Source organism: Chelmon rostratus, chromosome 13, assembly GCF_017976325.1.
Source record: "Chelmon rostratus isolate fCheRos1 chromosome 13, fCheRos1.pri, whole genome shotgun sequence".
Classification (NCBI taxonomy): Eukaryota; Metazoa; Chordata; class Actinopteri; order Chaetodontiformes; family Chaetodontidae; genus Chelmon; species Chelmon rostratus.
This window is the reverse complement of record NC_055670.1, coordinates 26,322,383-26,342,257: the sequence shown is the minus strand read 5'-3', so window position 1 is coordinate 26,342,257 and position 19,875 is coordinate 26,322,383. Positions and strand designations below refer to the sequence as shown.

Below are 19,875 nucleotides of genomic sequence, written 5' to 3'. Positions count from 1 at the left end.
AAGTGACCGGGACTCTGACTGGTGCATTCAAGAATACCCCCTCGAGGTAACCAAATTGTACAAGAGTCTACGGAAACAGAAAGGCTGCAACTCATTCTGTGTCAGAGCCAAATGGGAACTAGAACTCGGTATTTTTCGGTACTTTTGGCTCTGTACAAGGATGCGACCTTTTTGGGACAAAGTTATGCAGAATATTGATGAGATCTTTGGTTGTAAGATTCCTAAAGACCCACGGATGGTGTATTTAGGCTTGATCCCGGAAGGTATTACTCATACGAAGGACGTCTACTTGTTTAAAATTCTGATATTGGCGAGCAAGACCATCACCAGAAAGTGGCTGAAAAGCGACCCCCCCCCCCCTACACTAACAAACTGGCTGGAATTAGTAGAGGAGATTCTTTCTATGGAAAAACTGACTCACTGCTTAAGAAACAAAGCAAAGTCTTATGATGATGGATTATTCATCATAAGACACGTAATAATTTGGATTTTTATCAAAATGAGAGTGCCCCCCCCATATTCTTTTTGTCATGTTTTGTTGTGTTTGTATTCTGAAAATACAAATAAAAAGTAGAAAAAAAACAACTTTTATAAGACGTTAAATGACCAATGCAGTGTGGACAGTTTGAAGCAGGTATTTGTACAAAAAGGCAAAACTAAACGAGCATTTTTCACTTTCTGCCTGCAGGAACAAGGACTTCTTCAACATTAATAATAAAATGTGGTGAAATAGCGAGCGATCCTCGGGGCCACGTGTGCCAACACTGAGCATCTCATCTGCTCTGTGCTCAGTTAATGTTAGCTTCTTCATGGTTAGCCTGTTCAGAGCGTCCAGCTGCAGCTCCGTGCACGCCTGAATCAGCAGCGTGTGTGCTGCTGCAGTTTATGGAGGATGTAACGCCAACACGACGGTCCGTCAGAGGAAACGAGCCTCTGGGGAGCTCAGACGGCTGCTGTCTGATGTTCATCACACGTTCATCCGTCACTGAATATAAAACCAGTCAAACGCTGCCTGTAGCTCAAAGCTAAAGTCCGGTCTCTCAGCGTGGACAGCAATGTGTCCTGTCCCCTGGCTCTAACATCTCTTCTGTCTCTTCCTGCTTCCTGATTGGTCCTTCGCTGCCTCCTCCTGTGCCGTGATTGGGCAGGTGCTGGCAGAGTTGCGGTTCAGCGTGCACCAGCTGTCGGAGGAGGACACCTCAGTGAAGTTTGACCTGCAGATCGTCAGGTACAGTCTGGTCATGAATCACTGAGTCAGATCTGAACACACAGACATGAAACACATATTTTAAGATCCAGTGTGGCTCATTGTGTCATGAATAATCCAGTCTGCTCAGAAATCACAGAACACATGTTTATACCTGCAGAACCCTCACGTTTTGAAGTTTTCTTCAGTATCACAGTTGTTTTATGTTTAATAGAGACGATGACATTTATTTGTAGGACTCACAGATTTTACAGTTCAGGAAAGTCACCACAATCTCTGAGTGAACGGCACAAATATGCCATCGTTGTTAGACGTATTCACGCATTTGATTGGCCCATGCCAGATGATGTCAGAGGACCCAGCTCTGCCTGCTGAGTCAGCACTCTCATTGAAATGTGTGAGGAGGCTGTTTGTTTTTAACGCGATGTTTCTGAACGCAGCTTTCTGAAAGATGGTTCAGCTGTTTGTACAGCTGTTAGCTGCAGGCTAGCTCGCAGCACTTGCACTTTGGAGGCTTGGATCTGCGACTGAATTCAGTATTTATTGTATTTTGACGTTGTTTTTCTGTTGATCTCATGAGTTGTATCAGCGTTTGTGTGGATGTGGACATGGATGTGAGCCAGCAGCTGGCTCTGCTGCAGCTCTTCTTCTTGTGTCAGATGACAAACAGTGAACTTTATGAAAGATTTGGGAAAATGTCCGTCCAATCAGAGCAGAGTATGTAGATGATGGGCTGGACTGAAGAGGCCTGTCAGCGGCCCGGTCGTCACATCAGCATTCGTTAAAGCGGAGCAGCTTTTCTCCTGACGCTCATTTCAATGACAAAAACCCTGAAACTGGAGCACAGACGACAACAGTCAGTGTTGGCTGTGTGAATGTGGTCTGGTTCCAGCGGGGGCGGGGGGTAGAGAGAGAGGTATGCTAATGACAGGGTTCAGTTGCCTTCGGTCACAGTCTGACAGCTCAGCTTCTTCTCTGTGAAATGTGTTTTCAGCAGCCAGGATGGTTTTTAGAAGAGATGCTCTCATGAAGTTTGATGAACAAACACATTCTGACACCTGAGTCGTTGTTCTGTGACGCGGATCACAGATCCATCAATCCATCGTTTAATACGGATCTGATATCAGTCCAGAACCCAAAGAGGTCCAGCTTCAAGTGATGCTGACACAGAAAAGACGAGAATTAGAGAAGAGAGCGCTGGTTTTACAATACTGCTGTACTTTTACTGCAGGAAGCTGAGAATACTGCTGTACTTTTACTGCAGGAAGCCGAGAATACTGCTGTACTTTTACTGCAGGAAGCCGAGAATACTGCTGTACTTTTACTGCAGAAAGCTGAGAATACTGCTGTACTTTTACTGCAGGAAGCTGAGAATACTGCTGTACTTTTACTGCAGGAAGCCGAGAATACTGCTGTACTTTTACTGCACGAAGCCGAGAATACTGCTGTACTTTTACTGCACGAAGCTGAGAGTACTGCTGTACTTTTACTGCACAAAGCTGAGAATACTGCTGTACTTTTACTGCACGAAGCTGAGAGTACTGCTGTACTTTTACTGCACGAAGCTGAGAATACTGCTGTACTTTTACTGCACGAAGCTGAGAGTACTGCTGTACTTTTACTGCACGAAGCTGAGAATACTGCTGTACTTTAACTGCATGAAGCTGAGAATACTGCTGTACTTTAACTGCATGAAACTAAGAATACTGCTGTACTTTTACTGCATGAAGCTGAGAGTACTGCTGTACTTTTACTGCAGGAAGCTGAGAATACTGCTGTACTTTTACTGCACGAAGCTGAGAATACTGCTGTACTTTGCACGAAGCTGAGAGTACTGTTGTACTTTAACTGAAAGAAGCTAAGAATACTGCTGTACTTTAACTGCATGAAGTTGACAGTACTGCTCTACTTTAACTGCATGAAGCTAAGAACACTGCTGTACTTTTACTGCACGAAGCTGAGACTGTACTGTTACTGCACAAAGCTGAGAGTACTGCTGTACTTTAACTGCATGAAGCTGAAAATACTGCTGTACTTTTACTGCAGGAAGCCGAGAATACTGCTGTACTTTTACTGCACGAAGCCGAGAATACTGCTGTACTTTTACTGCACGAAGCTGAGAGTACTGCTGTACTTTTACTGCACAAAGCTGAGAATACTGCTGTACTTTTACTGCACGAAGCTGAGAGTACTGCTATACTTTTACTGCACGAAGCTGAGAATACTGCTGTACTTTTACTGCACGAAGCTGAGAGTACTGCTGTACTTTTACTGCACGAAGCTGAGAATACTGCTGTACTTTAACTGCATGAAGCTGAGAATACTGCTGTACTTTAACTGCATGAAACTAAGAATACTGCTGTACTTTTACTGCATGAAGCTGAGAGTACTGCTGTACTTTTACTGCAGGAAGCTGAGAATACTGCTGTACTTTTACTGCACGAAGCTGAGAATACTGCTGTACTTTGCACGAAGCTGAGAGTACTGTTGTACTTTAACTGAAAGAAGCTAAGAATACTGCTGTACTTTAACTGCATGAAGTTGTCAGTACTGCTCTACTTTAACTGCATGAAGCTAAGAACACTGCTGTACTTTTACTGCACGAAGCTGAGACTGTACTGTTACTGCACAAAGCTGAGAGTACTGCTGTACTTTAACTGCATGAAGCTGAAAATACTGCTACAGGATTTTAACAGCCATGAGTTGGTGCTTTTACTCGGATCTGAATACTCTGAACGCCGCTGTCTAACAGGAAGTCATGGGTGACCTCAGTAACTCTTCTGTTTGTCAGGTCAAAGGCAGCAGCACCACCCTGTGGCTGCTTCCGGCATCGCAGCAACGGAAACCTGTTTAAACTTTCTGTTTGTGTTCGCTCTCTGTGTTTCAGCTCGAACCAGTTCAACAACACCAGTCCTCGAGTCTCCAGCGTCACCAAGCTGGCCGTCCTCGCTAAAGTCTCCATCAGAGGGTAACACACACACACACACACACACACATACACCCAGGTTTACTGAGGTCACTCCTGGGGACATTACATAGACTTACATTCATCTCCTGGAGACTCATCCTAACTATAACCATGACCACTGACCCAAAAACCAGCAACTGGACAGTTAACTGGTCTTTAATCTGAAATGTGTGTCTGTCTGTCTTTTGTCCTTGGGTGTTGTCCTCCAAGGACGTCGTCTCCTGGCCAGGTACTGCTTCCAATCGCCAACTGGAAACCGAAAGAACCTCCTGTTGTCGGAGACGACATCGGACCACAGATAGTTCATGTCTACGAGGTACACACACACACACACACACACACACACACACACTTGTTGTTATTAGTGTTGTTGTTGTTGTAGCAGTGATCATTAGCGAGTGACTCGTCGTCCTCTCAGCTCCTGAACAACGGGCCCAGTACCTTCAGTAAGGCGGCGCTGGAGGTCGAATGGCCGTACCAGTTTAAGAACGGCTCGCTGCTCTACATCACCAGCTACGAGACCGAGGGACCCATCAACTGCACCACCGACATGGAGATCAACCCACTCAATGTCTCCGTGAGGACCACGCACAGAGACACACACACAGAGACACAGAGACACACAGAGACAAAGACACAGACACAGAAACACAGAGAGAGACACACAGAGACAGAGACACAGAGAGAGAGACACACAGACACAGAGACAGAGACACACAGAGACAGAGACACAGAGAGAGACAGACAGACACACAGAGAGACAGAGACACACAGAGACAAAGACACAGACACAGAAACACAGAGAGAGACAGACAGACACACAGAGACAGAGACACAGAGAGAGAGACACACAGACACAGAGACAGACACACACAGACAGACACAGACACAGAGATAGAGACACAGACACACATGTAAATATGAAAGACAACCAATGTTAAACACACTCTACATCCAAAAATACTCTGTTACTATTTAAAGTCCTGAGCTGTGTTTGTGGGAACACCTAAAGTGAAGAAAATGTGTGTGTGTGTGCTAGAACCCGTTGTCCTCAGCGAAGAACACCAGCGGGGTTCCACCCAGAGAGCGAGAGACGGAGGGACGAAACCGAAACCACGTCCGCAAGAGAGACCTGGAATCAAGAGACACACAGAGTGACCTGCAGACACTGGTACACACACACGCACACACACACGCACACACGCACACACACACACACACACGCACACACACACACACACACAGAACCTGTAGATTTAATTCATCCTTTGTGATGTGATCCAGCTCTCTAGAGACCAGGAAATCAGATGGGTTTGGTAAAATAAAGTTATTTATTGAGATTACTGTCCTGTGAAATATGTCAAACACTAAAGTTCAGCATCATTCAGCCTGTTTTTCTGACATGATTAAAAGTCTGGACTTTTCATCTGTGACATATGATACACAGCTAACATGCTAGTGTGTGTATGTGTGTATGCGTGTGCGTGCATGTGTGTGTGTGTAGGACTGCACCACAGCAGAGTGTCTGCGGCTGAGATGTCAGGTCGGTCGTCTGGAGAGGAGGAAGAACGCCATCCTCTTCATCTACTCCCGACTGGCTGTCAACAACTTCCTCAGGGTAAACAAACAAACAGCTGTGTCAGCGTTAAAAATCATTTTTTCCAGCTCAGATACATCAGGATATCATACCTGTATGATGAACCACTTGTAAAACGATCTCGACCTCGTTTCACTTTTATTAATTCAAACACACAAAACGTAAAAATAAAGAATCTGGTGAAATAATGAATTTATAAAACAGAATCTGATAAAACATTTTGGCCACGACAAGACTATTTCTCAGCTTGGACCAATAACTTCTTGGAGTCTGTGCTGGTTGCTTGGCAACTGCTCCCTAACCAGTGGCGTGCACAGACTTTTTGAAGGGCAGGGGCGAAAAGGAAAAAAGGGGCACATATAGCGCATCCTCGCCACTGAAGAGGGCACTTTAGCGCGTGTTTTTCAAAAACTGGGCCTCGAGGGGGGGCGGCCCCCCCGTGCACGCCACTGTCCCTAACCAACTTGTTTTTGTACGGATGACAAATAAAAGTCCATAAACTGACCTAGAAATCCTTCAAAAAGCACGTCTGACTTGCACAATCATTGCGTGATCCAGTGATCGTTGTCTGGACATCAACAAACAGGAAGTGATGACATGGAGCGCCAGTTTAAGCCAAAAAAAAACGTCTGGATTCTTGCCTGAGGCGGCGGTCAGTGTCAGACTGCGCCGGCGTCCTGTGACAGCTGCCATTTATTTACTGTTCTCACATGTTTGGTCATGGTTTGCTCTCTGCGGCTGGATTGATGGATGCGAGCTTTGTCATGTGACTGATTATTTGTTGTTGTTTTTGTTTCAGACTGAGAATCAGAATCGATCGTATGTGGTTCGATCTACAGCCTCCTTCAGTGTCATCGAGATGCCGTACAAGAACCTGGTGTCGGAGCTGCCGTCCAATAGTACAACTGTAAGAGCAGGCAGTCATCAGCATACAGCAGAAACATGATCCAGCAGGCTGGTGGTGGCGCTGTTTGAACATCCGTCTCTACAAACGTTTCTCAACGCCACAGCTGCTCTCGAGCCAGGAACGATGTGACTGGTTGAATTAAACCTGAGTGGGCGGTGCCACAGAGTTTTAAAGGTGTAATCACCGTGATCAGTTGATTGGCTCATGAGGATTAAATCTAGAAATATTTCCAGTTTATCATTTCTAAACGATGGTCGTTTTAAGATGATTGGACGCTCATCCTGGACACCAGAAAAAACAAGCGGCCAGTAACGGTCAGGTTTTTAACCTTGTTACCGTGTTCATGGGATGATTTTATACATTATTAGACACATCAGGAGTGAAGTAAGCAGCCGACTCCACGGCTGAGCACTTTGAACTGCTGTGGACCAATGACGGTCACTTTCATACACCACAAACCTCAGGAACCAATCAGCTTAGCTTTCTACATCATGATGACCTCATCAGGCTGAAGGCGACCCTGAACAGTCCTCTTCTTCCTGTCCTGCGTTTCATGTAGAATTCATTCTGCTCTGTCGTTGGTGTAGACGGTTTTTAAATGGTGAGTGTGTGTTTTCAGGTGAGTGTGTCGGTGGTGTGGGTGGCGGAGCCTCCTCGGCCGGTCCCAGGTTGGGTGGTGGCTCTGGCTGTGCTGGCGGGTCTGCTGCTGCTGGCGCTGCTCATCTTCATCATGTACAAGGTGAGAAACAAACAATCCGTGCACGCTGGTCCATCTGAGCGCTGTGTTAAACTAACTGAGCTGATCCTCCAGCAGTGTGTGCAGTGCAGTACAGCGCTGTAGTACTCCTTCAGTGTCTGCAGGGGGAGCTGTGCAAAGCAGTGCACATCTTCATCCTGCAGACCATAAAACTGTTGCACTCTGGAGCTCATTATTGTCACTTTACTCTTTATATATATCACAGTATACTGTACATGTATATTTATTTTCATGCTGTTTACAAGCTGTCAGACCATCACAGTGGATTTGTGCATCACCTGTCTACATCCTGTTCTTACCTGTCGATGACTGGTTCTCATTCAGCACAGATATTTACTGCGTTAAAGCACAACCTGTCTGCATTACATTCATTTATTTTCAGGCTAGAGGCTCTAGGCTACATTAGCTGCTACTAGCAAAACACACCTGAATCTGCCACACACCTGTTGGCGGTCGAGTTGATAAAATAAGATAACTTAGGCTTTAGTAATCTGAGGGCCCCCACTGTGTCATGCAGGGGGTGGGAGGGGTTGTCAATAATGGATGTCAGCTTGGCTAACATCCTCCTCTCAACTCCATCCTCAGTGGTGTCCAGGACCAGTGTGTTCAGTCTCTTTCTGTCCCTCTTGGAGCTTCCACAGCCCCAGCAGACCACTGAGTAAAAGACTGCAGATGCAACCACAGAGTCACAGAGTTGCATTGTGGGTTATGTAGGCTCTAGGACGAGGAACGTGTGGAAAATAAGAGATGATTTAGATCTGGTTCTGATCCGTCATGAAGAACTCGTTGAAGTATTCACAGAACGAAGTGATGATGTTGTTTTTACTGCAGCTGACGTTTCAGTGAATGTGGTGAATGAACAAAATGTCTTTCTCCCCTCTTCTTCTTCTTCTGCTTCTCCTCAGTTGGGTTTCTTTAAGCGGGTCCGGCCCCCACAGGAGGACTGCACTGAGAAGGAGCAGCTGCAGCCGGAGGAGAACGGCAACACTGATGCCTAGAGGCCAAACTGCAAGGAGCGCCCCCTTCTGTTTGGACTGAAAAATTCAGGGTAAAATGGCCGTTGAGAGAATTTCACTGTATTCACTGATGAGTGGCTGATAATGGTACTGCTTTATGAGTTTTTACTGGTCATGTTGTGTTTGTGCCAAAAGAGAAGCTCCCGCTGGGCAGCACTGGTCCCAGATGAAACCCTCGAAGCTCAGCAATGAACGCCCGACAGTTAAAGGAGCAGTTCAACATTTATTCACTGATTTAATGTTCAGATTGACTCCACTTTCATTACTGTACAGTAAATATGAAGCTACAGCCAGCAGCCAGTTAGCTTAGCATAAAAAAAGCTAGCCTGGCTTTGTCTGAAGCTAGCCAGACCCACCTACCAGCACCTCTAAGGCTCTCAGATTAACACTTTAAATCTCATTTGTTTAATCAGTAAAAAAAACATATTAAAAAATGACAGTTCAGTGTTTTACAGGTGGTTTTGTGCTGGACTCTTCTTCAGTTCTCGAGGTGACGAGTTCAGCACACAACGTCTTTACACTTTTCGTGTAGCGTTTCATGAGCTAATAAATGACATTAGAATTAATATAAATTAGAGTTAAATGTTGAACTAGTCCTTTAAGGTAATGACCATGAATGCTTCACGGGTCAGAACTTTGACAGTCTGTTTGTTCCAACATGCTACTGAGGCAATGGTGTAATTGTTCTGGAGATACGAGGTTTCCGTCTGCACCAGAGACTGCGGAGTTTGGCCTTTTATTTAATTTGCACATTTTTAGTTGGATCCTAAAATGATTGATGAACTGTTGGTGCTTGTTGCCCAGAAAGTCCAGAACTGCTGATGAATTCTGGTGATTTTTGAACCGGCCCTGATCAACAGCACAGTTTTCTAAAAGAATTCGTACAGAACAGTGAACTACAGCGCATGTAGTTTGACCTCTCTAGCTTGTAAAGGACCGTGGTGGTTTGGCTTCAGGTCCACCTCTGAGGCGGTCTGAGCTCAGACTAATGTGACAGTATCTCCTTTAGCTTCCAAAAAGTGCTCGCTATTCTCACCGGGGTCCAAGTAACTAATAATAACAATCAGAACGGCAATTTAAAAATCTCACAGTATCAACTAAACAAGAAAAGAATCATTTTTTAAAGTGTGTAGTTAGAAAATATACAATAAACAGTGCTAGCTTAGCTGAGTAGCAATAAGGATAAAACATACAAATGAGGTGATGAAGCAGAGGATTGTGGGTAGGTGACGTCCTCCAACAGAGCACCAGCAGTAATCAGAGTCTTTATCCTTTTGATACGACGGCAATAATAATGCAGCAATATGAAATCTGTCAGCAGTGGGGGGGGTTAGATGTGGCTGATTAGCTGCGATCAGGTCTTCATGTTTGGATTGAAGTGGTTTAGTCTGTGATGAAATGGGATGATGAGGAGTGTTACAGTAATATATTTACCCTGATATATTCTTTTTTCTTCTTCCTGCTTTGTGTGTGTGGGGAAGCTGGTTTGAAATGGTCATTGATGAGTCAGTACCGCTCTGCTTTGGGATGCTGGTGGGTGTTTTCACTGTTTTTTTTTTATTTTCTACCAAACGATGATGATAAGAACAAAAGAGTGTCCAGTTCATTTCAACTCAAGAAAGACATTTTAAAGTTTACTTTGTTGCTCAGAACAAGGAGTTTGGTTGCAAAATCAATGCAAGTGACGAGTTTCTCAATCGCCTTGTGAAACTGACCGTGAGCTAAACCCCTCCCCTTAATAGCAATACCCAATCATAGCTACGCAAACAGTGTTTGCATTTGTTAGCATACTGAAGCTAACATGGAAAAAGTATGTGTATGTGATTAAATAAATACTATGTTTATCTGCTCTAACATGAGATGCAATCATTAGCATAGCATGTCTGGCTAGCACATTACTGAGTTAGCATAATACAGTATTAGCTAATAGGTTTAGAAAAAGCCCTGTTAACAACTAGCACATGTACTGTGTGGTACTTCCTCACTGTGTGGAAGTCGGTCCTGGATGCTGTCAGAGTTTAAGCTAACGTTTACACTCTGGCAACTCTGGCTAACGTTACCCGGTACGGAGTTTGCCGAACACATCAGTTTGTCTGCATCCTGAAAGACTTTTCTCTTGTAAATGAGTAAGAAAAGTGTATTTACATCACACCTTCATGGATGAGACGTCACAAAGCGCTTCACAACAAACAAACAAAAGAAAGACAAAAGACACAAAAAACAGATTAAAAGATTAAATCCAAGAAGAGATTGTTCCAACTGAAAACAGCTTTAGCTTCAGTCTGTTAGCATGATATCAGATGGAAACTGTTAGCTTTAGCTTCAGTCTGTTAGCATGATATCAGATGGAACCTGTTAGCTTTAGCTTCAGTCTGTTAGCATGATATCAGATGGAACCTGTTAGCTTTAGCTTCAGTCTGTTAGCATGATATCAGATGGAACCTGTTAGCTTTAGCTTCAGTCTGTTAGCGTGATGTTATGTAGATGTATATTTAAGACCAATTTTACAACATTCTCGGCTTAAAATAACTCCATTACAAACATTAAACAACCAGACTGAGACTGTTTTCAAACAAACTCATTGAGCTAACGTTAGCTTAATTAGCTATCTAGCTAGAGCTAACAAAATGTGGCCAGAAATGAGAATGTGCTTTTGTCTACTTCTGTCAGAAATCAAAGATCCATTATTTTATCTGTTACGTGATCACTACAAACTGCGGTCTTTGTTAGAGCAGAGTGACTGACATGGCTAGCAACAGTAACTAAGGAGGGCGGGGCTTACTGAGCGGTCAGTTAAAAGTAGAACTTTCCCTCCTGCACTGACGCTTCTTTGCTCGTCCACTTGGTCGGATTTTTTGAATGGACTTGTTTTTCCTCAGATTTCAGAGTCGTGACCGGCAGCTTTGCTGAGAACAGAAACACGATGTAGCCTGACAGCAGGTCCTACATTATGTTTATATGAGAGTGTGTGTGTGAGTGAGAATATATATAAAAAACAACAAAAAAAACATTGCTACCGTGTGAATTCACCCATATTGGGTTTGCATCATGAATTAATGTTTAAGGTTGATGATCATTTTAAAAATATATTAATCCAATTAACAATCATGATGAAATAACTCCGCAGGAACACTTTAGCTAGCTCGTAAACATAGTTTTTCTTTCTTTTTTCACTGGAGTCTTATTGGCTGCTTTCAGTTTGTCATAACTCTGAATATCCAGCGCTGCCACTAGAGGTCACTACTGCCCTCATCAAGTTGTTGACGAGCTCATGGTCTCCACAGTCAAACATGAACTCTGATGTTGAGTTTTTAATGGAGGAAATTGGCCTTTGAAGCTGCAGCTGATTATCTCTGCAGCTCAGTGTGATCATGGAAGAGTTTAGGAATACTTCTGAGAAATAAAACTTTATCGCTCTCCTGCTGAGACTTAGATCTTCAGATTCATACCTCATGTCTGTAAACTAAATTTGAAGCCAGCAGCCGGTTAGCTTAGCTTAGCATACTGATAACACTGCTATCAGGGGTAAACAGGTAGCCTGGCTAATATCTCGTGTGCTAAGGGTGTCAAAAACAGCACGTTGTGGTGTGCCGGCCTCGTGTCGGATTATTTGCTCGAGTCTTGCCAGTCAGCCAGCAGTGACTCCAGTTTGTCTTTATGCTAAGCTAACCATGTGCTGGCTTTAGCTTCATATTAAGAGTATCGGGCTTCTCATCTAAGTCTCAGAAGCAAATAAGAGCATTTCCCAGACTGAAGTATTTCTTTAGAACATCAAATATTCGTGAATAAATAAACCTGAACACTCTGAAAAACTCTCTGTCGCTGTGATTTGACAGATTTGTTCCGTCTTTTTGATTTGATTGATGCTAAATTCTTATTGGTACACTGAAATTCGTGACATCAGCTTTACCCTCCTGAGTCCCGGCCACTTCACAGCCGTGAGAAGAGCTCCGTTAAAGCAGAGACATACCTGAGGTCAGGTGGTCCTGACCTGACGAGGGCGACGTTCACACTGTTTCTGAGGGTTCACACTCCACTGATTTAAAGCTTTTTACTCGCTGTTCAGCCGGACTGACGTCAGTTCACCTTCAACTCAGCAAAAAGATATTCACAGAAGCTGCATTTATTGAAATATTGAACAGAGAAACAGCTGAATTTCTACAAAAAGTTTGGAAACGTCGACACTATAAAAAGTGAAAACAATCAAACGTGAACAGAGTGATTTGAAGTCAGCCCTGCATCTGTCCGTCTGTCTGTTTGAGGGGTTTTTACTGTGTTTTATATTTAATACCACTGTCTGTCTGTCTGTCTTTCTGCCATGAGAAAATATGGACTATTTTTGATGTATGTATTCTTTCACCTAGAGAATAAAAATTAACTATTTCATAAGGAGATGATTTCACCTTTGAGCTGAAATAAACTGACTTGTTCACATTTTTTTTAGTGTTTGTGTTTTTTAGTGGACGGATGTCAGTCTGATTGATGAGATCTCTGCAGCAGCTCAGCTCTGCCTGAGACGTGAGGCGAATGGCCCCTTTGGTCGGGGGCCCCTTTGGCTAACAGAAAACTGCTTCACAGGGACACAATGGAGTTCTTGTTAAAATATTTATTTTGTTTTGACCAGAACAACCCACTGAGTTCTGTCCCCCAGAACAAAATCATGAAAAGACGAGACCTTCATGTCCTGCTTCCCTCTGATTGGTCAATGTGTCAGCAGGAAGCTGAGGTCACTGCCTGGGTCGTACTCCACTGACGGCTTTCCCCTAAAAACACACGAGCATCGTCAGGACGACTGTTACTGGCGTGTGTGCGTGAATGCGTGCGTGCGTGCGTGCGTGCGTGAATGCGTGCATGTGTGCGTGCATGTTAGTCACCGGGTGAAGAGTCTGGCCTTGGTGGTTCCCAGTAGTGTGGCTTTGTTCCCCTCCACCAGCAGCATGGATCCCTCCCTCAGACCCTGAGGACAGTGTTCATTTCATTAATGAGCTTCTTTCCATGATTATGACGAGACGGACCGACGTCAATAAACAATAACTGTGATGATATCAAAGCCGAGTCTGAAATGTAGTTTAACAGAAAAAAAAAACTCCCTCCTCATTTTCCAATCTGAAAACTGGAATTCCTCAAAGAACAAGTAGGGTCAAATAAAAGCCAGGTCTCATATAAAGGCCGGGGGCGACTTCGACATAAACAAATAAAGGCTGGTAGAATATAACCTGATAAAAGAACAAAAAGGTCAAAGGCATGAGAACAGAGGAAGTAAAGACGAACTGAATTAGATCAAATAAATAAGAATAAAAACAGTACAAATTAAACATATCAGAGACTCAATGAGTTTACCACAGCATGTTCTGCGCTGCAAATGTTTCACAATAATAGCTTTGTTCAGAGGCAAAGGGTTTCTGTCCAGTGAAATGCTTGTGGGCTTTTAATTTGAAAAGGAAGTGTTGAAATTGCAGTATAATGCAGGAAAACAAAACAACGCTTTGGACTAAAATACGACTGATTATACTTGCAGAGGCAAGAAGAAATAAAGGCCTGCCTCTAAAACAAGTTACCGTGAACTGTTGTTAAACCAGAAATGATGACATTTTACACTTCAAGCAGATGTTTCACAATGAAATCACACCTGGAAAACGAGGAATTCTGTCCATTGAGCCACTGTAATCATTTTATTGTGAAACTGCTGTGAAGGAAGTGTTGAGTTTTATTGGCAGTAGCTTAACAATGATCTAAAAATGGCAAAAAGGAAGCGAACAATAAAAACATTATTTGTGTTAGAGAGACCAAGAGTGTGATACTGGATTTATCAGGCCAACAGGTAAACATGGAGAAACCCCCGAGTCTAAATTAGGACTTATAGTGATGAGTTATAAAGGCCGTCTCACCAGGACACACGGAGTATCAGGTTCTTCGTGGTACTGAGTGATCCTCTGCTCTCTGGTCTCCTGCAGAAGAACAACAACACGACGACATCAGCGAGATTCAAACAGACTGTGGTCACAACAGCACCGAGCTTAGAATTCAGAAAACCAGAAAAATGATGATATACAAGGCAAGGCTGTGTTAAAAATCCCAGAGTGCAGGGCAGCACCTTCCGAAGACATCTTATAGTAATGAACTTATTATAACGACCACAAGAGGGCGCCATGCTACACCACACAGTGTGGACTGAACACTGCAGCATGCTGGGAAACTAACAGAACACAACAACACGCCAACGAGGTGTTTTAAAATTAAAATGTCTTCACGGGTTGTTTTTTTAACACTCTAATTAGAGCTAAAACGATTAGTCAATTCATTTGATGCCTGTTGATCGACAGAAAAGTAATCAGCAGCTATTTTGATGATTGATTAATTAATTAATAATCTGTATTTTTATAATAATCTCTGATGCAGTTTTCTGTTTTATATAATAATTATTAGCAGCAGCCTTAATTACAGAACGCCTCAGCACAGTTATCATCATGTTTACGTGCAGAGATGATTTTAAAGAAAAGCATTCTGGGAAATTTGAGTGAACAGAGCAGCAGAGGATTGTGGGACAGCTCATATGCAGTGTTTATATTATATAACAGCACGTTTAAAGCGTGCTGCAGCTGCAGCTGCCTCTCAGCCTGCTGACGCTGCCTTTCTGTTCGCTAACAGCAGCAGTTTTTACAGCCTCACATGTTGCTTAACTTCCTCACTCAGGAAACGACCAGCGATGACCAGGCGCGTACACCTGAGTCCTCACTGTGACACAGCCTGACGTTTGTTCCTGAGGGGTGAGAAAAGCTCACCTGATACGCTGGGTAATCGACCAATCAAAGTGAGCTATCAGCCGTTGTTATCAGTTCTTTGTTGGAGCTGATATCAACTCTGAATATTGCGTCTGACCTCATGGACAGCTTCTCTCCTGCTCAGTCCTCCTCCAGTCGTCCAGCTGTGAATGAAAGGCAGCCCCCTCCTCTTTACGGTCACTCACCCCCATGTGGCGGCTGTTGGGGTTGGCGTCCAGGTAGTGCGGGTTGATGTTGAAGGGGACGAGGCCGATGGCGGAGAAGGACGGAGGGTAGACGATGGGCATGTCGTTGGTGGTGTTGATGCTGACGGTGGCCACGTTGGTGCCGGCGCTGGAGCCCATGTAGGGGACCCCGTCCTGGATTAGAGATGAGGGAGGGAATGACGGAGGGAAGGAGGGGAGAAGGAAGCAGGAGAGAGGGGAAGGAGAGGAGGTGCGGGAGGAAGGAAGGAAAAAACAACAGGAAGCAACGTGAGCGAGCGAAGTTTGAGTGAAATCAAGCTTCAGTTTATCGTCCGACATAAACACTGACGGGGCTTCAGAGAGTGTGTGTGTGTGTGTGTGTGTGTTTGTGCGTGTGTTTGTGCGTGTGTGTGTGAGTGTGTGAGTGTGTGAGTGTGTGTGTGTCACCTCCAGCACTCTCCTCCTGATCTCTGACACCACCTTGTTGTCATAGAGACTCTTCAGCAGCCGGAAAGTGTTTCCTCCTCCTGCAAAGCACACACTGCCGTCAAAGTCTGAACTACAGCTGAACGAAGGAAGGTGGAGGGATGGAAGGTGGAGGGATGGAAGAAAGGTGGAGGGATGGAAGGTGGAGGGATGGAAGAAAGGTGGAGGGAAGGAAGGTGGAGGGATGGAAGGTGGAGGGAAGGAAGGTGGAGGGATGGAAGGTGGGATGGAAGGTGGAGGGAAGGTGGAGGGAAGGTGGAGGGATGGAAGGTGGAGGGATGGAAGGAGGGATGGAAGGTGGAGGGAAGGTGGAGGGATGGAAGGTGGGATAGAGGGTGGAGGGAAGGTAGAGGGAAGGAAGGTGGAGGGATGGAAGGTGGAGGGAAGGAAGGTGGAGGGATGGAAGGCGGAGGGAAGGTGGAGGGATGGAAGGTGGGATGGAAGGTGGAGGAATGGAAGGTGGAGGGATGGAAGGTGGAGGGAAGGAAGGTGGAGGGATGGAAGGCGGAGGGAAGGTGGAGGGAAGGAAGGTGGGATGGAAGGTGGAGGAATGGAAGGTGGAGGGATGGAAGGTGGAGGGAAGGTGGAGGGAAGGTGGAGGAAGGGAAGGTGGAGGAAGGGAAGGTGGAGGGATGGTGTAACAGAAAAAAAAGATTTATATACACATCTTTATGTGCTGCCTGTCTGTGTGGGTCAGATCTGTTCACTCTGTTGTCTTTGTTCCGCTTCTTTTTCTGTTTCTGTTCAAACTGAACATTGAAAACAGCTTCAAACCGGAGTCAAACCTCTCTTATGTGAACAGAAACTTGGCCACAGCTGATTCTGATGTTGTCTGTCCATCACGTCCAGCTTTGTTTTGTCTGTGTGTGTTGACATTGTGTTTGGTTGGTTGGTTATGATGATCTCCACGCTGGGAGTCCTGAGTTTGTTCTGTTTTACTGTTAAAGAGTCATCAGAATTCACAGACGGGTGTTTGGGGTCTCTCCAGCTTCTCGGAGCGTCTTTCAGTTTGAGCCTGCAGGGATTCGAACCATCCGCCCAACATCCCCGCTGCCTTGCTCTGTTGGTCATACCTATAAAAATGCCCTCAGCCTTCCGGACGGCGTCGACGGGGTCCGAGGCCTCGTGGATGCCGTCCACCTCGTAACCTGCAGGTCGATGTGAAACACACTCACTGAGCAGGTTATCAGGCAGTCGATTCACCTGTGTGAACATCCTGAATGTCATCTGTTGCTCTGTGTTACGGCGAGAGGTGCTTTAGTACAACCCCCTCTCTGGAAAATCTAAATTTAACACAATTATAGTGAATTACTTTAGATTTAGCAACAACTCAAGCGAACATGCCAAAACTCCACAGAAAAAATACCAAAATACACAGAAAAGCATAAAGACAATAGCTGGAAAATATAGAGCAGAGAATGAACCGAGCAGGACGGACCCAGAGTCTGGAACTTGTCCCTGGCGGTCTTGGTGTAGGCGTCTCTGTCATGGAGAGCATAAGGAACGAACAGAACCCTCTTCACATCTCTAAAACACAGAAAACACAAACTGACATTAGAATAATAAAGAGGCAAAGGTCATTTTACAGGCCAGAGCAGAGTCCAGCTGTAAATTGTCTGATCTGATGACACATCAAAGGCTGACAGATAGCATTCATCTACAGGACTGTTAAACATGCTCATTCTCTCCACACCAAACTCCACTGAAAAATTCTGCATTTTAATGATCGCTTAGCCTTTATTACAGCCTTAGACAACGTGACTCCAGACCATTTTTTTCAATTAAAATAATCAATAAGCTGCTGCTTGTAAGCCGAACTTTACCAATCCACTACTGATTCACACAGGATTTTAACCATGTTCACAGAGAAATGTGTGTTTGTTGATGCTTATACAAATATTAAATTGTAGGATTTTTGAACGGAGTTCGCACAAGAGAACTTCTTTCGCACAGTCAGTCGCTCCTTGTAGACTTTCTGTTGGAGCGAATGAACGCAGCTGAACTTACTTTCCAAAGAAGTGTGAGATTTGCTGCTGGCAGTGGTCCAGGTACCCGCTGCCGTGCAGCGTGGAGTTAGACACCAGCAGGAGTCTCCTCTTCATCATCACAGTCAGCCTCAGCTCAGCCGGACAGTCTGAGGAAAACCTGCGGACGTTTCAGTGCTGCGGAGTCCAGAGGTCCAGGTCCACAGTCCGCCTGTGACGGTGCTGACAGCAGCTCTCTGACGGTCTGTAAAGCGGCCGATGTTACCTTGTTAACCCGCCTGCTGCTGCTCACGTTCGGCCACAGAAACAAACCGTTTCTGCGGTCATTCGTCTCCTTCAGCTGAACAAGAAAACTGTGATAAACTTTCAGTTTGACCGAAACTAAATCTTTAAATAAATCAGTCACGGTTCGGCTTCACTTCCGACAGCGGAAACAACACTAGCACTTCCGGCCCAATGCTGTCAGAATAAAAGCATCATCACAACTCCAAACGAAATTACAGCACAGATTACAATATATGTCAAATGTTTGGTTTTTTAATCAAAATATATTTCAAAAATATAGTTAATTAAATTGTTCGCACTTTTCAAATGTAGTTTAAATTAAAACATGTAACTGTGGATATATAGTAGAGCAATAATGATTAATCATTAGTTAACATCAACAGAAAACAAATTGCCAGTAAAAAAACGAAAATATCTTGTTCCACCTCCGATGTTGCTTTTCTTTATCTTCTACGACAGGAAACCAAAGATCTCTGATTTTTGGACTGTTCGTCATTAGTGTACAACAAAGTGTCGAAATATTCCTGCAGCTCTGCTCGAAACTCATTATTATTAAAAACTAAATTTGAAACCAAAACACTTCAACTCATTTAATTCTTTTATTATGAAGGGCATCTCCACGGAACTAAATTAACTTTCCTTCAGAATAAAAGCAGAAAAATAATAAATCATAGATATAAATGTAATAAGGAAATATGAATTTCAACATATTATTGTCATTTTAACAACAAAAAGCTGAATTACTGTTCTGCAAAGACTTTAATGTTTTGGTAAATCATGTTTTTAATATCAATTTCGAATAGGAACTTTATTATATTAAAGCATGAGTGAACAAACAATCTGAAACGGTCTGAAACAGTGAATTAACAGTGAACCTCTGCCTTCACCCGACACTGATTCTTTCTACATGAATTTATTTTCCTCTCAACTGTCTCACGTGTTGATGCACAGTTTGTGATTATTTGTGTCATGTGGGATCAGTTTGGTGAAAATCGACAGAAAAATGTTTTGGCTCGTGAGTTCTGCTTCGTGTTCCGTCATTTGACTGGAGTTGCAGCATGTGGCCACCAGGCGGCAGCAGGACGTTTCCGACAGCAGGGGAAGGACAGAAGCTGGAAATAAAGTCGAACAAAATGGAAATACTGAGGAAAAGAACTTTAAAGTTGTGCTGAGGTCTGAGAGGAACACAGAGTTACAGTTTAGAGGAGAAACGTGCAGTTTGAGCAGCGTGAGTGCCTGAAGGCCTCCTGCTCATCACCGAGGCTTCAGCATGATGGGACTAATGAGCTGGAATAAACCTGTTAGTGGTCCCAGTGTCTCTGGTTCAGGCCTCTTCTCTGGCTCTCAGTGTGACTCATCTGTGCTGTAAAAACATGACAGAGAAGAAAGCGAAGCTGCTCATGATGGTAATAATACTACAAACTGATGATATGAAACAGGAAGTGATGGACAGTGACGATAAACATCACGATGGATCCTGTGCAACGTTCATTCAGATCAGTGATGTGGGCCTGAGCTCAAATTAATAAAGGTCATAAAACTGTTTTTAATGAATTAGTTAAAAGTTTGGGGGTTTTTTGTGTTTTTTCTTTGTTTCTCGATGAACTCAGAACAGAAACGGTGTCAGAGTGACACTTCACTCATATGAACACGATTAAATGAGTGTTTGGTGAAAGGAAGAAGTTTTATTGGTAATCTGG

At 44.1% G+C, this 19,875-nt stretch overlaps 2 protein-coding genes across 2 annotated transcripts in view; one reads left to right on the top strand and one right to left on the bottom strand.

Moving 5' to 3' along the window:
• itgav (integrin, alpha V) overlaps positions 1 to 12,886 on the top strand; it is a 39,487-nt gene extending 26,601 nt beyond the window's left edge. The window contains exons 24-32 of the mRNA XM_041951246.1: positions 1,149 to 1,228; positions 4,095 to 4,175; positions 4,386 to 4,491; positions 4,594 to 4,752; positions 5,215 to 5,346; positions 5,680 to 5,793; positions 6,572 to 6,679; positions 7,299 to 7,418; positions 8,342 to 12,886. Of these exons, the coding sequence (XP_041807180.1) occupies positions 1,149 to 1,228; positions 4,095 to 4,175; positions 4,386 to 4,491; positions 4,594 to 4,752; positions 5,215 to 5,346; positions 5,680 to 5,793; positions 6,572 to 6,679; positions 7,299 to 7,418; positions 8,342 to 8,434 (993 nt within the window). The 3' untranslated portion in view covers positions 8,435 to 12,886. The remainder of the gene's footprint in view (positions 1 to 1,148; positions 1,229 to 4,094; positions 4,176 to 4,385; positions 4,492 to 4,593; positions 4,753 to 5,214; positions 5,347 to 5,679; positions 5,794 to 6,571; positions 6,680 to 7,298; positions 7,419 to 8,341) is intronic.
• si:dkey-69o16.5 (uncharacterized protein LOC100149419 homolog) lies at positions 12,589 to 18,313 on the bottom strand. Its single transcript, XM_041951248.1, has 8 exons — positions 17,913 to 18,313; positions 17,344 to 17,432; positions 16,979 to 17,053; positions 15,867 to 15,946; positions 15,420 to 15,593; positions 14,341 to 14,400; positions 13,327 to 13,409; positions 12,589 to 13,215 (listed from the first exon to the last, which is right to left on the bottom strand). Exons 1-8 carry the CDS (start codon positions 18,008 to 18,010, stop codon positions 13,155 to 13,157), a joined length of 720 nt encoding a protein of 239 aa, XP_041807182.1. The 5' UTR covers positions 18,011 to 18,313; the 3' UTR covers positions 12,589 to 13,154.
• Positions 18,314 to 19,875: the final 1,562 nt, after the last annotated feature.

Excerpts from the sequence above, each read along its gene's own strand:
- si:dkey-69o16.5 (XM_041951248.1), bottom strand. The coding sequence starts at position 18,010 with ATGATGAAGAGGAGACTCCTGCTGGTGTCTAACTCCACGCTGCACGGC. Across the intron at positions 15,594-15,866 it reads TCAGGAGGAGAGTGCTGGAG|GACGGGGTCCCCTACATGGG; the intron begins GTGACACACACA and ends TCTCTAATCCAG. Across the intron at positions 13,410-14,340 it reads CTGATACTCCGTGTGTCCTG|GGTCTGAGGGAGGGATCCAT; the intron begins GTGAGACGGCCT and ends CACTGTCCTCAG.